General features: G+C 41.3%; 1 protein-coding gene across 2 annotated transcripts in view; it reads left to right on the top strand.

The window, feature by feature from the left end:
• The first annotated feature begins 1,295 nt into the window (after positions 1 to 1,295).
• MACO1 (macoilin 1) overlaps positions 1,296 to 14,594 on the top strand; it is a 66,402-nt gene continuing 53,103 nt past the window's right edge. Inside the window, exon 1 of one of the 2 annotated variants that reach the window (XM_070776303.1) lies at positions 1,296 to 1,544. In XM_070776303.1, the coding sequence (XP_070632404.1) occupies positions 1,465 to 1,544 (80 nt within the window). In that variant the 5' untranslated portion in view covers positions 1,296 to 1,464. The remainder of the gene's footprint in view (positions 1,545 to 14,594) is intronic. The other variant, XM_019981077.2, reaches the window with a different exon arrangement.

Below are 14,594 nucleotides of genomic sequence, written 5' to 3'. Positions count from 1 at the left end.
ACACAGAATGCTAACAGTAGTTCTGTTAAGGTGATGAGATCCATGGATGTCTTTCCCACCCCCCGCCCTCAGCAACTTCCCTACGTTTCCCCAGTTTTTCTTTACTGATGTGCATTCCTCTTTTTGACATCTATTCTTTTCTTTTCTCTTAAAAAAAAAACAAAAAACTTTGTCTTTTCTAACTGCTATTTTGCCATACCTATGCTGCAGGGGAGCAATGAAGAGTAAAAGAACAAACAGATGTAGAGCACCCAGCGCGGTGCTTCGCGCAGAATTGAGCGCTCTAGGAATGTTAGGTGAGAAGGGTCGCTGACCCGGCTTCCCCGCGGTACCAGAACCCTGCCCGGGGGCATAGACGTCGACGCTTGCCAGGTCCAGCTAGCGCGGTTACCAAAAAAGCTGCAGCCGCCGCAGCCAAAGTGAGCCCTGCGGACGTGGAGCCCGGGCCGCACCGCCCCACACACACCCACTTCAGCAGCCTCGCGCGACGGCGCGCGTACCACGGCCCCGCCCCCTGTGACGCGCCTCCAGGAGGCGGGACCACGGAGGCCCCGCCCCGCGCCTCCTCCGATTGGCCGCCGCGCTGTCACCACCACGTCGCGGGAAGCTGGCAGGGTGTGTGCGTGTGCCTCTGTGTGTGTGTGTGTGTGTGTGTGTGTGCGCGCGCGCGGTTTGCTTTGTCATTCGTATCCCCGTCGCTCGCAGACGCGGCCGGCTTGGCCGAGCACTCCAGGATCCTCAGGAAGGGCCCCCGGCGCCTCCCGGACGAGGAGGATGCGGCCAGCTCCTTACATAAGGATGCGGCGGACCGGAGTTTCAGTTCAGCGCAAAAACGCACATGCCGCAAACCCAGGCCTCGCGATTTCATAGGGCACTAGGGATAGCTTAACAATGAAAAAAAGCACTGCATGCTCTAATATGAATTCTCATACAGTGAAATGCAACCCAACAATAAAGAAATGCACCTTCGTAACAAGGCAGAATATAGGATGTTATATTTATAGGGCCTATTTATAAGCCTCTATTTAAATCGTTTCTGATAGGCTCGGACGCAGGCCCAGACACCTTCATGATTGGTGCACTCTTCTGTCCTTCAAAGAGGTAGGTGCTAGAGTCCGTTTTGCCTCAGAGGGCCCCGGGATTGGCCGGCAGCAGCGTAGCGGCGCCTGCGATTGGTCCGAGAGGCCGTCCGTCGGAGCGGTGGAGGCGGGGTAGGCGGCTGGCTGGTGCTGGGGCGGGCGGGCCCCGGAATTGTCATTTCTTTGTTTCCGAAGGCGGAGGAAGCTCTGAGCGCCCCCCTCCCTCCTCCCCGTCCCACCCCCTCCCCCCCGGGTGCTGGCTCCATGTCTGTGTGACCGGCCCCAGGGGTAGAGTCCAGGCCCGACGCGGGGCGGGCCGGCGGCGGCGGCGGCTGAGGTGAGAGACGGCGGCGGCGGCGCGGGCACCCGGCCCCCCAGCGGGAGGATGAAGCGGCGGAACGCCGACTGCAGTAAGCTCCGCCGCCCCCTAAAGCGGAACCGGATCACCGAGGGCATCTACGGCAGGTGAGTGGCGGAGCCCCCCGCCTCCGCCGGCGCGGGCCCCGCGGGCCCCCCGGCCGGCTCCGGAGGGGCCGGGCCCCGTTATGTAACCCCGACTAGGCCGCACGCCCGCGCCGGGGGCTCCTCGGAGGAGCGCTGCCCAGAAGGGAGGGGGCCCCGGGGGTCCGCCCCGGGGAGCGCGGGGCGTGGCGAGGGCCGCCGGCCCGGCTTCGAGGGCGCGGCGGGCGCGGGCTGAGGGAGCCGCCACGCCGCCGTTGGGAGCGTCCGGGCCCCGCCGGGGGGGAGGGGCGGCGACCCCTTCCCCGCCGGTGCCCGCCGGGCCCTCGGGGCCGCTCCCGGGGTCCACGGGCCGCCTCTGTCTCCCCGCCCCTCAGTCCCCTCTGGCTCGGGAGTCGCCGGCCCGGGCTGGGAGGCGCGTGGACCATATGCCCCGGTGACGAGGAAGGCTGACAAAGTTGGGAGCAGACAGGGGCTCCCCCGCGGTCCCTCGGCTGACCGGGCAGGTGGTCACGTTGCCCCCTCTCGCCTTTTACTTCTCTTACGGGATCTCAAACTTGACACCGACTGCTGAAGCTCATACCCACCCCCCAAATCATGCGCTGTGGCCCCGCTCCAGACTCAGGCGAGATGACCCTTTTCTCAGCCGCATTATTTTGACAATTCTAAGCAGATAGTTTTCTTCGAACCCGTTAAAAGGGATTTTTTTCTCCAAACTCACGGTTTTTTTGTTTGTTTGTTTTGTTTTTAATCCTCCCCAAAGCAAAGCCGTGTCCCTTTAAATAGAAATTGAATTCAATACCGAGGGATAGGACAACAGGTTCACGGGGCAACTAAGGGACCATCCCAGCTTCCCTCAGCAGCGTTTGTGTTCGACTGTTATTTTCTGGTTCTCACTGTGTTAATTCTAAATGGTACTTGCTTTGATAAAGAAATGATTTTAGAGGAGAAGTGGTTAGTTTACAAAGGAGAATTCTCAGGATGTGCATATAAGCTAAATTGAGTCCTGGCGGTGTTTTACAGTTTAGCTCTTTTAGCTGTGGAACTTAGAGAAATATGTGAGGTAACTGATGACACCCAAGTTGCCTGAGCATAGCTGGACACCTTGTTTATGCTACTGTTTACACATTTAGAAAGATTGCTTTTCACAAGCAGCTGACTGATGTAAACATTGGATGTTTTCTTTATTTCAAGCTTAAAAGCAGTTAAGTCAGTTAAAGTAAGAAGTTGTTGGATATATTCTTATGTAAGGAGCCACAGATCATAGAAGGAGTTCATACATTCAACAAATACCTGCACTGTGGACCAGCCCCTGTTCTGGCTAGTAAGAGTATAGCAGTAAGTCAAGCAGGCCAAAAATCCATGCTGAGTCAATCAAACCTGACCAATTAAGCAAAAGCTGTAAAAGCAAAAAAAACATTTTTCCTGCAAATTTAATGGATGAGGGAAAGTTCTCTTCAAGTTACACACACTATAATTTTTGAATAAGGGAAGGGTTTTCCCCCTGCCTATTGAAAATGATTTGAACAATTTAATATTAATGGTGACACAATAGAGAAAGCATATTAAACAGAGTTGGTAAACCAAGGACAACCCTGCTATTTGAATGGCTAACGTAAATGCACCTGTTTATAGTCAGAAGATTGAGAATTCCATATTGTTTCCATGTTTTCTGTTGTATTTCAGCTTCTTTTGTATTTGAACATACATGGGCAGTTTAGTATATGCTCCATAGTTACCACTTAGTGTGCATCAGTGTGAAGATGTGAATTTATTGTTTAATGAAGTTCTATTATTTTACTAATGAACTTTTGAAATTTGAATTTTCTTACCCTAAAGGTTAATAGTAAATACTCTATACAACTGTTCAGAGTTTCATCTGTAAGATTGTGAAAAACCAATAGTGTTTCAGCTCTCAAATCTGTTTAAGCTTCTCTTTGATACTCTTTAAGTCAAATGTTAATAAAAGACCTACATATATTTCTGTCTTTTCTCTCAGAGCACCATATATCAAGTGAGTGGTTCAATTTACTTATCTGTTTCTTAGTTTATATTATTATATTATGGAATATTATGATCTGAAGAACAAGATCATAGTGTTAAGGTTTTTTGCAGTTTTGTTTTCAAAGGAGATTTAGAAAATTTCCAGTTATTTCTGAAGCAGACAGAATGAGTGAACTAGTTATGAGTTGTGGTGTTTGAGGATTTGTGAGTATCAGATTTCTGTTCATCGCATTTACGTCTACACTAAATTGTTTGTAACACCATCTATTGCCCATTTTGTTTCTCAACGTCTGGCCAATTTTGGTCTCATTAAATAGAGAGCTTTGTTTTTTTCTGAGGCTCTGTTGACAGTTCTGATAACCACTATCTACTGTTTCATAGCGTAACCTTTCATGGACTTAATATTTGCATGTTCTCAGTCTGCACAGCTCTGAGCTTGGGCTAACAAGGAGGGAGCTGTGGTGAAGAGAGCACTGGACTGAGAGTGTCAGGAGACCTAGGTTCAGACTTGAGTGTCCCAGCTCTGCCGTTTGGGACAGACAAGACAGCCACAGCTTTGAGCCTTAGTTCTCTCACCTGTCAAGTGAGTTTTGAGGACTAAAAGGAGATAATGTCCAGTTTGTGAAATTCTGTATGAATTCTAGCATCTTAATACAAAATTATTTATTTAGCATGTTGTTGTTATCACAGTTTACCATATTTGGTTTATTTTTTAAAGGAGTCAGGAAAGACCATAAAATTTGTTACAACTATCAACAAAAGTTGAGTAGTCAAAACAAGGGATCAGTTGCTGCTTGGTCTTGCTGAGGAAAAAAAAAAAATCCCTGTTGCTGAGATGCTTTTAATCATGGGCTGCAATCCAGCAACTGTGACGGAGGTGATTGTCAAATGATACCATTATTATCAGTATGGCTGTGGTAGAATTCTGTTTCGGGGCAAGGTAGATGGAAAATGAATTTTTAACATTATGTTAATGTTACCTGCATTTATGTATATACCCATCATTTGAAAACTGAAATGTATTAGAAATATGTTATTTCAGTCAAGTTAATAATCAAAAATAAGAGAAAGGAAATAGGAATGGTGATCATTTTCTTTTACATCATTATGAGCTAAAACTTCAGTGCCATTTTGAAAAAATCTGAGCCCGCACAGAACCTGACAGAGAATAGGAATTCAGTGCTTAATGTTGAGCAAGTGAATTAGTAAATAAATCCATATAAGCCAATCCGTTCCACTCATTTAAGAACCGTCATTGTTTAAGTAATTATGGAGGATGCAGGATAAGATATGATTTCTTGTCTTCAAGGAGTTTACAGTCTAGGAGACCATAATAATTCCCTCTTAAATTTGTATAGTGATTTTGAGGTTCCAGAGAACTTTGAGTTCTGTCCAAGTAGAAATATTTTAGTTGAATTAAATTTTCGCTTGCTGGTTTACCTGATGCATTAACAGACTTACTTTGCCCTGTGCTATTTTACGATGAAGTAGGCAGTCACCACTAAGTGAGGAAATACATATACTCAAATGAAATTGATGTGAAAGTACTTTGGAAATTATGAAAAAAGTTTTTAATAAGAGAAAGTAAAATGAATAAGTCTACTTAACTATAATATTTCAGAAGCCCTTGGCTTTTAGGGCAGTGACTCTCTCCCTGTATCTGCCTTCACACATGCACCAGACACTCCCCAAAGTAATATCTAATTACTCCATGCAGTGATTCTTCAGGTGCGATGGGGTTGGAGTGCTATGTAGTTTTTAAAAGCCTTAAGGGAATTCTATGTGGTTCCACACCTTTCATCTTGCCGGGTTCCCCACCCCCTCTGAGAATTACTGACTTTATAATAGGAAGATGAGAAGACAAGCTTTGGTGAGTAGGAGACAGAGGCAGAAACATTTATGTTTAAAGTCTCCGCAGTTAAAATCATTGCTTACCCAAGTAAGTATAATAAGAATTTTAAGTAAGGCATGCGTGTGTTTTAAGCTTCCGTAAATTATTTTATATCTCAAACTGGTAGTTGAAGGAAGCACCCCTTCACTTGTGGATTTATGGATACTTCCTGTCATGGTGTGCTGAGTTCTGCTTGTAATATGTTGCCTGCAGGTTAAGCAGTGTAATACTGTACCTGACTTTTACATTTTAGGACTGGGGACTTCCCTGATATGTACCATAACTTTTCCCATCTTTATTTCAGAGGAGAATTTTCTGGCCTTTGACTTTCTGTAAATGGTCAAACTTTATATATTTCTCAGCTTCCTAATTTCCTTTTTCAGACCCTTGTCTGAATAATCTCATCTCCAGAGATTTCACTTCACTGCTTTTCCTACCATCTTAATGATGTTTCCTAAGCCTGGTTTTAGACTTCTTTGGGCCATGCTTATTAAAGCCACTCCAGGCTGGCCTGACCCTTGGCTGCCTTAATTGTACATGTGTTCTGCAACTGAAACCCCAGATACCAGTGTTGCAACCTCACAGCCTAAAAGCATTTTGATCATCTTGTAAACCTTAACTTCAGTGGTGCTGGACTTGACAGAAAAGTGATAAACGCAGTATTGTTTTAGAGGGATATTGGGAAAAGGGGTAAATACAATGGAAAATTTAGGAATTGAAATGTTTTCACTAACCTTTCTAGTGAGGTGTTTAGCTTAACTCTTATATTTGTAGTTTCTGTGAAATACATTTAAACAAATCTTCCACACTGGAATTCTGTACTTTATTTTTGCTAGTAGTGTACTACCTTAAAAAAATAAAGTACTTTCCTCCAGCTTTCATTTATGATTCTTCTTGTCTGAGTGTTCTTGACAGTTTAGTTTCATTAGATGTTTTGAAAATTACTTTAAGTTGCTGCTATCAGTTGAGGTGGGGAAGGGAGTGAACATGATCTATTTCAGTATTTCAGATTATTTGCTTAAAAGCATCCTGTTTTATTAATGATACTTTCCTTTTTCTTCATATTAGTTTCTCATGGCTTTTCTTGAACCTCACTGATTTGGAGATTGATTTTAATAGTTATCTCAATAGCTTATTATTTTCACTTTCTTGTTATATACCTGTATACTGTGGACCCAATCCATGTTCTGTAAGCACTTCTATTTCCAGAGTCTTTTTCTTTGGCCATTTCTCCCAGGTTTCCCAGATACTAACCCTTTGGGGTTTTATGTGGCTATATGTGTGTTTTGTTCTGTCATTTTCTAGGCTACCATCCAGATGATAGACTTAAGGGGCTATAACAAGATAGAACATATATCTTGTGGAGTCTGGAGGATCAGATAGAAATTTTATAAACTTAGTTGAAACCTCAAAGTGAAATACTATAATTTGGGTTACTTTTCTTGATGAAATTTAGTGTGCCCTTCAAATATAGCTATTACTTTATTCTCTAGGCTTCCCAGATTTGGGTGTAATTATTTTACTTGGATCATTTTCAAGAAATAGGTCCAGAAGAAAAAATAAATTTCTTCTCAACAAGCTGCATAAGTAGAATGGTACATACCAACAGGAGAAACACATACCCTCTGCTGCCCTTTTTTTTCCCATCATGGATTTCTTCAAATACCTGAGGAGTAACTATTTCCTCAAGGTCTCTCACCTTCAGGAAATGCATTCTGGTAATGGAAACTTTTTTTAAAAAAGGTAATCAACTATTAGAGTATATTCTTTGAGGCTTTCTGTCTTTACTTTGACATTTAGTTTAACTGACATCAAATTGGCCTCAGCTCATCAGCCTTCTTAAGGTGCCTGTCATCCCGACTTTGAAGCCCCTTCATAGCATTGGCTTTCCTTCCTTTGTATTTTTACCTCTGCCATCCTTAAGAGCCATGTGCTGACATTGACTCACAGGGTTATAACGTCAGAAGTCATTTATCCCTCACCCCATCCTCCTCTGTTGCCATTTCTGTTTTGGAAGTTTTGCATTTAGTGGCTTGAAATGGTGCGCCCAGTCCACTTTAGGTGTATCCATAGGAATCACTGATTCATTAAGGCTGTTGGGATCTGCTTCCTACCCAGAGCAGGGGAGTTGGCTAGAAGTAATCACACTCTTGTTTAAAATTATATTATTACTTTGCTCATCTTCAAAACACTTTTAAAACCCAAATAAGCTACTCTGTACTAAAGTCAGTACTCTGCCTATCTCTTAGTGAGGTCCCTTGAGCTCTGGAGAGGATGGGGACCGTTTTCTTGGTCAAACAAAAACCCCTATCTCAGATGATAGAAATACTAAGGTTGGAGTCTTCTAGATGTAATAAGTATTATTTTCTTGTCTTTTTCTAGGCTTGACAAACTATACCTCGTGGTTCATTGTGTTTCTGGCTTTTTTAAAAAATGAGTCGTCTTTTTCTTTTTAAATTACATCTTTCTCTATTACAGTGACCATTCTGTGAGTATGACTATTATTGGAGAGCAGTCTTGAATTGTCCCATCTTTTGTGCCATGGCTATTTCTGTAAAGAGTCTTTGACTTTAGCATCTTTTTCTGCTTTTAAAACTTAATAGTGTTTACAAATTAAGTTTATTGATTCATAGTTTGTGAATTAAGGTACTGAGGATTTATTCTTTTGTAAAGTGTTTTAGCTTATTTTTTTAAAGCTTGGCTCTCCTGGAAAATTAAAGAATTATGTAACTTGAATATATACATACAGAGGGATATAAAGAAGGGCAATAATATTTATTGTGCATGTAAGAAGATGGGGAAGTCCAATGTGATAGTTAAGCATAAGGGCTTTAACATCATATGAACTTGGGTTCAAGTAATGTCCCTGACACTGGTTATGTGATTTAAAGCAGGCAAATGACTGCTTTAACCCTCAGTTTTCTCATCTGTAAAATGAGGATACTAAATAATATTGTCCACTTAGGATTGTTATAAGGATAATTGACCTAAGTCATGTAAAATACTTAACATAGTATCTGACACAGGCATGGTTGCTTGAAAAGTTGATTTCTTTTATACTGTTGTTACTATAATTTTATTTTCATTCTGTTACTTAGTTCCAGGAAAGATACTAGTTTCACAGATGAGAAAACTGAGATTGCAGGAGGTTTCAGTACTTGATAGAGGCCTCTATCTGTCTAACCCTGAAGTCTGTGCTCTCTTACTTACTGTGCTACTTCATCCTTTCTGGATGGTGTTCACATGCAGTAACATAGCAGAGTTTGGTCCTCTCAGACTCTACTACATGTAGAACAGGTGTCCTTATCTTCATGTTTCAGGTGAAGCAGCAGCTACCAGGAGGGTCCTGTGCAAGGACATTGATCTTTTTTCCTTCTCAAAATGAGAATCTCTTTTCTATTAAACAATCCAGTATGGGTGTGACAACAATGCAAAATGTGATCCTGGACTGAATCCTGACCTGGATCCTGGACTTGATCAATGGGTCTGTCTGTTGCTATAAAGGACATTAGAGAGATAATTACTGAAATTAGAATAATGTCTATAGGTCAAGTAATAGTACTAAATCAGTGTTGATTTCCTGATTTTGATAATTGTGCTGTGGTTTATAAGAAAATATTCTTGTTTTTAAAAAAATAATGAAGGGGACATGTCTACAAATTATTTTCAGATGGTTCAGGGGAAAATGTACACATATATAGGGAGAGAGTGATGACAGAAACTTGATAAAATGTTTCATCATTTGTGAAATCTGAGTGGAAAGATATAAGGGAATTCTTTGTAGTATTTAGGCAACTTTTCTATAAATCTAAAACTTTCAAAATGAAGAGTTGAGAAAAATAACACATGCTTGTTAGAGAAACTAAAGCAGTATGACAATGTGTAAGTCTAATGTAAAAAACCTTAGTTCTCCTGTTCTGGAATGAGCACTGTGATATAATTTATAAGTATGGTTTCTTCTTCGATCCATATAGATAAACAAGTATTTCTTAATAGAAATAGAGTTCTGTCTTATATACAAGTTTCTTGGTTTTCCTCCACAGTTAATCCTACCCATTGTTTTATACATGGAAATTTATCTATCTTTGAGTAGCAACACAACAGTGCATGTAGAACTCACTCTGTTTTCTCTGGTCTCCCTGCTTCCACTCCCGTGCTCTTTCAGCAGTGCCCTGCAGCCTGTTCTGTGTTCCTCAGGTTTCTTTTCTATTGAATGGCAATAACAGCCCTGCTTATGTGATAGTTGTAGGGATAAAAATGAGATAATTTTAATATGAAAGCTTTTGGAAGAGTTACACAGTGAAAGTGGAAGTCGCTCAGTCGTGTCCAACTCTGCGACCCCATGGACTATACAGTCCATGAAATTCTCTAGGCCAGAATACCAGAGTGGGTAGCCTTTCCCTTCTCTAGGGGATCTTCCCAACCCAGGGACTGAACCCAGGTCTCCCGCACTGCAGATGGATTCTTTACCAGCTGAGCCACCAGAGAAGCCCAAGAATACTGGAGTGGGTGGCCTATCCCTTCTCCAGCAAATCTTCCCAACCCAGGAATCAGACCAGGGTCCCCTGCATTGTAGGCGGATTCTTTTTCAACTGAGCATAAGGGCAATGTAAATGTTAAGTGTGATTAGGTAGATGATCTTTACTGTTGAAGATATGAAGCATAATACTTGATTCACTTATGAAATAAATCTCTGATGTTTATGCAATGTTAGCACAGGTTTTAGGGCCTCTGGCTTGTCTTCTTTCTCCTAATGTCTTCACCCATTTTCATCCCAAACCCTTAGCGTCCACACTATTGAAAGTGTTTTTGAAGCAGAAATTCTAAAACTTTAAACTTTCCAGTTGTGTTAGGTTAGAGTACCTGGCATTAAAGAAGGGAATAGCAGAGGATGAGATGGTTGGATAGCATCACCGACTCAATGGACATGATTTTGAACAAACTCTGAGAGATAGTGGAGTATGGTGGAGCCTGGCGTGTTACCAGGGGGTGGCAAGGAGTCGGACACAACTTGGTGACTGAACTACAACAAACCTGTCTTTGATATCTTGAGTCATAAAGTACTTTAGAAAAATGCTATACAAACAATTCTTGAAAGCTTTTTTCAGTGATTTACATTCTAGAGTTTTTTCTTTTTAAATTGGATGTATTTCATCCTGTTAAGATTTGTCATTCCAATCTATGTGTGTGTGTGTGTGTGTGTGTGTGATTGACTTCAGCATGGTTTTCTTTGCAGCCTGCAGGAGGCCCAGAATAGAAAAGAAAAATACAGAACAGCTTAGGTCTTCTCAGGCTGCTCTCCTTTTTTGGATTTAATACAAGTATTGGTTGCAGAACACAGCAGTGATTCTAGTCTTGATGCTCATGCACGACTTTCTGTAGACCACCATTCCTCAAATATTTTCTCTCAGGACTTCTTTACACTCTTAAAAGTGATTGAGAGTCCAAAGAGCTTTTGTTTATATGGGTTATATCTAAAATTTTTGCTGGATTAGAAATTAAGACAAGAATTTTGAAATACTAGTTCATATAAAAATAGTGATGATAAATCCATGAGAAGAGTGTTATGCTTTTACATTTTTACAGATTTATTTAATATTAGGCTTAATAGAAGATAACTTTGAGGGCCCTCACAGTAGTCAGAACCAGTGTCAGGTAGGCTAAATGGAGTGATGATCTGGCACCCAGAGCAAAGCTGATAAGATGCCTCTTTTCCTTACGGAAAAACTGGTGAGAACAGATTCGGAGCAGGCGCGTGGTCATCCTTCAGGAAGAAGCTGTGTTTGTCATCTTCATTGTTGTTGCTGTGTTCAGACCCCTTCCGAGTCACCTGTGCATCATCTCTCCCTCTCCCTTTATTGTAAGTGTGTGCTTTGATAAAAGCCCTACTCTTGGTCCTAAACACTCTTATGCATGGCAGGTCATTCATTCAAATATTTAAGTTTCTCTGGTGTGCAAGGTTCTGTGCTGGGCATTGAGAATAAAGCAGGGAACAAAATGGGCCTCCATTGTTCTCATGGACTTTGCATTTAAAGAGTCATACAAAATGTTATTTAACTATAATATGATTCTTATCGTACAGGAAACTCTGAGTGTATAATGGGGTACTAGTCTTTACTGTTGGGTCAAGGAGGCCTTTTTTGAATAAATATTCATGCTGCATGCTGAAGGATGAGTAGTAGTGGAAATGTTTCATTTAGTTTAAGTTGTATTTCTTTAAGGATCTTATCTGTGACTGAGAAAGAAATGTAGAAAAATTGACCCTGAACAGTTTGAATGTTCCCAGTTGAGGGATGGACAGCTAACAGTTTGGAGATAAGTACTGATTATCTGAGAAGATTGTTGTCTTCTTTCTGAGACATTGTGGAATTCAGTGGAAGTTCTTTGGCTATGAGACGTTTATACAGAAGCTAGTAGTCTTCTCAAATTTTAATGTATGCACACTAGAGTTTAAAGAGTCTGGGCATCTGATTAAAACATAAGCTTAGACTGAATAAGGGGTGGGCCCAGAAGTACTGCTTTTCTGAAAAGCTCATACTTGATGCTGATGCTGCTGGTTCACGGACCACACTTTAGCAAGACTACAATTACATATAATAAGACTTTTAGCAGGATACTAGCTGAACAAGAGGCTGGGCAAATATTCTAGAGGTAATGTCCAATAGGAAGAAGTATTTGGTAACAGTAGAAGACAAAGCAGTTTGGTTCAAGAAGTATCATGCTGCATAGTGAAAGGCAAAAGGGATTCACTGTTGCTATTACAGAGAGGACAGGAAAGCTTGGCATTGCAGTAGATGATTACTAGCACAACCAGAGGGGCTTCCCTGGTGGCTCAGATGGTAAAGACTCCGCCTGCAGTGCAGGAGATCTGAGTTCCATCCCTGGGTTGGGAAGATCCCCTGGAGAAGGGAACGGCTACCCACTCCTGTATTCTGGCCTGGAGAATTCCATGAACAGAAGAGCCTGGTGGGCCACAGTCCATAGGGTCACAAAGAGTTGGACATGACTGACTTTCACTTCACTTTTCACTTTTAGCCCAGCCAGAGAAATATTTCACAGACTCATTTCTGTGGTGAGGACCAAGTGAACTAAATGGCCATTAGTCTGCCTAGGGAAAAGGTCAGGTACTGAGGATTTATGGCCACCCTATGGTAATTAATTGTGTGACTTCAGACAATGATCTAAGTGACAAGCTGCAAGAGATTCTAGAGAGAAAGTGCACTTTTAGTTGGGAAAAAAAAAAGAATGTTCAGTACTACCTCTCATTAATCATACGGGATTAATCCATAGATGGACTATTTCTAAATAGATTCAATTTTAAAAAATGGTTGTAAGTGGCAAGGGGAGAAAAACGAATCTTATGGTTAATATCTACTGTGAAAAGGTCACCAATAGTAAACCTAATATTTGCATATCTCTTCTGTATTTCACTGGCACCTAGAGTAGAAGTTATCAGACTATCAAAAGATATTATTGGTCTGCCCTTATTTCAGGATATTATTATGGAAAATATCTTTTTGTTGCAATTATGCTTTAAATTTTTGTTCAAGATAGTTTACAGTAATTAGTAAATTTGTTTGGATTGGAGAATTAAGGTAACAAGTTAGCCATAAGTCATATTATGAACTATTAAATCATGAAAAAATATGATTAAGTATAGCATATTTTTTCATGATTTAATAGAAATATTTTGGAATGTTATAATAATGGTTTAAAACTCTAAAATTTTCTCCCCCATAGAATGTCATCTCTTAGTCAGATTTTCTACACTGATGAGCAGTAGTTTTAAATTTCTTTTAACTTTTGTACCTGTACCTGTAGAAGGTTAATAGGCATAAATTACTGATATAGAAGGCTCAGTGAATACTGAATCAGGCAACTATCTTGAATATTCTAAAACTCTATTAGATTGAAGTGAATCTATAAAGTTTGAAACTACTCCTAGAGTAAAATCAACTGTTAAGATTGCCTCTTGATTTTAGAGGTAGGCCCACCTAGAAGGGGGAGCCTGAGGAAAGCTGAAGGTATAGCACATGTTTGTGAAAGATCAAGTTTCCTTTAATGTGTATACTTCTAAATGTGACTCCATAAGATATGAGTGTCAGGGAACATCAGAGTTACGAAAGCAGTTGTTTGAAAAGAAATGAAATAGATCAAAAGGAACCCCTTTGAGTTACAGAATTGAAAATGAGTAGTCACTACAACAAAGATAATCATTTTCTAATGCCTTATAGGTTTAAATGATTGAGTTATTAAAAAGTATTCAACAGGTTGCCATTCTTAAGATTTGTTGTTGTTTAGTTGCTAAGTCATGTCTGACTCTTTGTAACCCTGTGGACTATATGGCCTGCCAGGTTCTTCTGTCCATGGAATTTTCCAGGCAAGAATACTGGAGTGGTAGCCATTTACTTCTCCATGATGCTGTCTAAACAGTGAAATGGAATGTTGCCAGCAAGACTAGGCTCCTGCCATGCTTGGGAGCATTTGGGGCAGAGAGTAGTTGGTAGAACTCTTACCTTCTCCACTTGGGGAGTAGTGACAACTAGCCTAAGGAAGTGCCCACCATGTCTTATTCAGCTACAAGGAAAAAGCCACTTAGTTTTAAAGCCAAACTTGGAAATCTAGTTTCAGACTAAATCTGTGCTCCTGAATGCCTGCATGACTCAGTTATTCCTTCTAACAAACTATCCCTTGCTCTTCACTGGATCAGCAGTGGGTTTAATGAATGAGAATGAGAGCTCTGTTCTCATCTGGCTAACGTAACTCCAGTGAAATGAAAGTAAAAGTTGGACTTGAGATTCAAACCTGTGTTCTAGTTTGCCTTGGGTTCCTTGATTCTACAGCAAACCTCTTCATCAGAACTTACTGTCATGCCTAAAGAAGTTCTACCAAGAATCAGTATTAGAAATTGACTCTAGTTGCAAATTATGTATCCTCATGATACTATAACCCAGGGGTCGAACCCACGTCTCCCATATTGCAGGCAGACTCTTTCCTGTCTTAGCCACCAGGGAACCCCACTATATAACATTAAGGGTCATTTGTGTCTGTTTCTGACATTCTTTACCTGTGTGGCTTTACAGGGCATGGAAAGAATCCTCTATGCTGGATCCTGCTTTATTGATTTTACCCCCAAGAATATAAGTCTTTTTGTACCTTAT

This window comes from Bos indicus, chromosome 2, assembly GCF_029378745.1.
Source record: "Bos indicus isolate NIAB-ARS_2022 breed Sahiwal x Tharparkar chromosome 2, NIAB-ARS_B.indTharparkar_mat_pri_1.0, whole genome shotgun sequence".
Lineage (NCBI taxonomy): Eukaryota > Metazoa > Chordata > Mammalia > Artiodactyla > Bovidae > Bos > Bos indicus.
The sequence above is the reverse complement of the archived record's forward strand: the minus strand, read 5'-3'. Positions and strand labels throughout refer to the sequence as shown.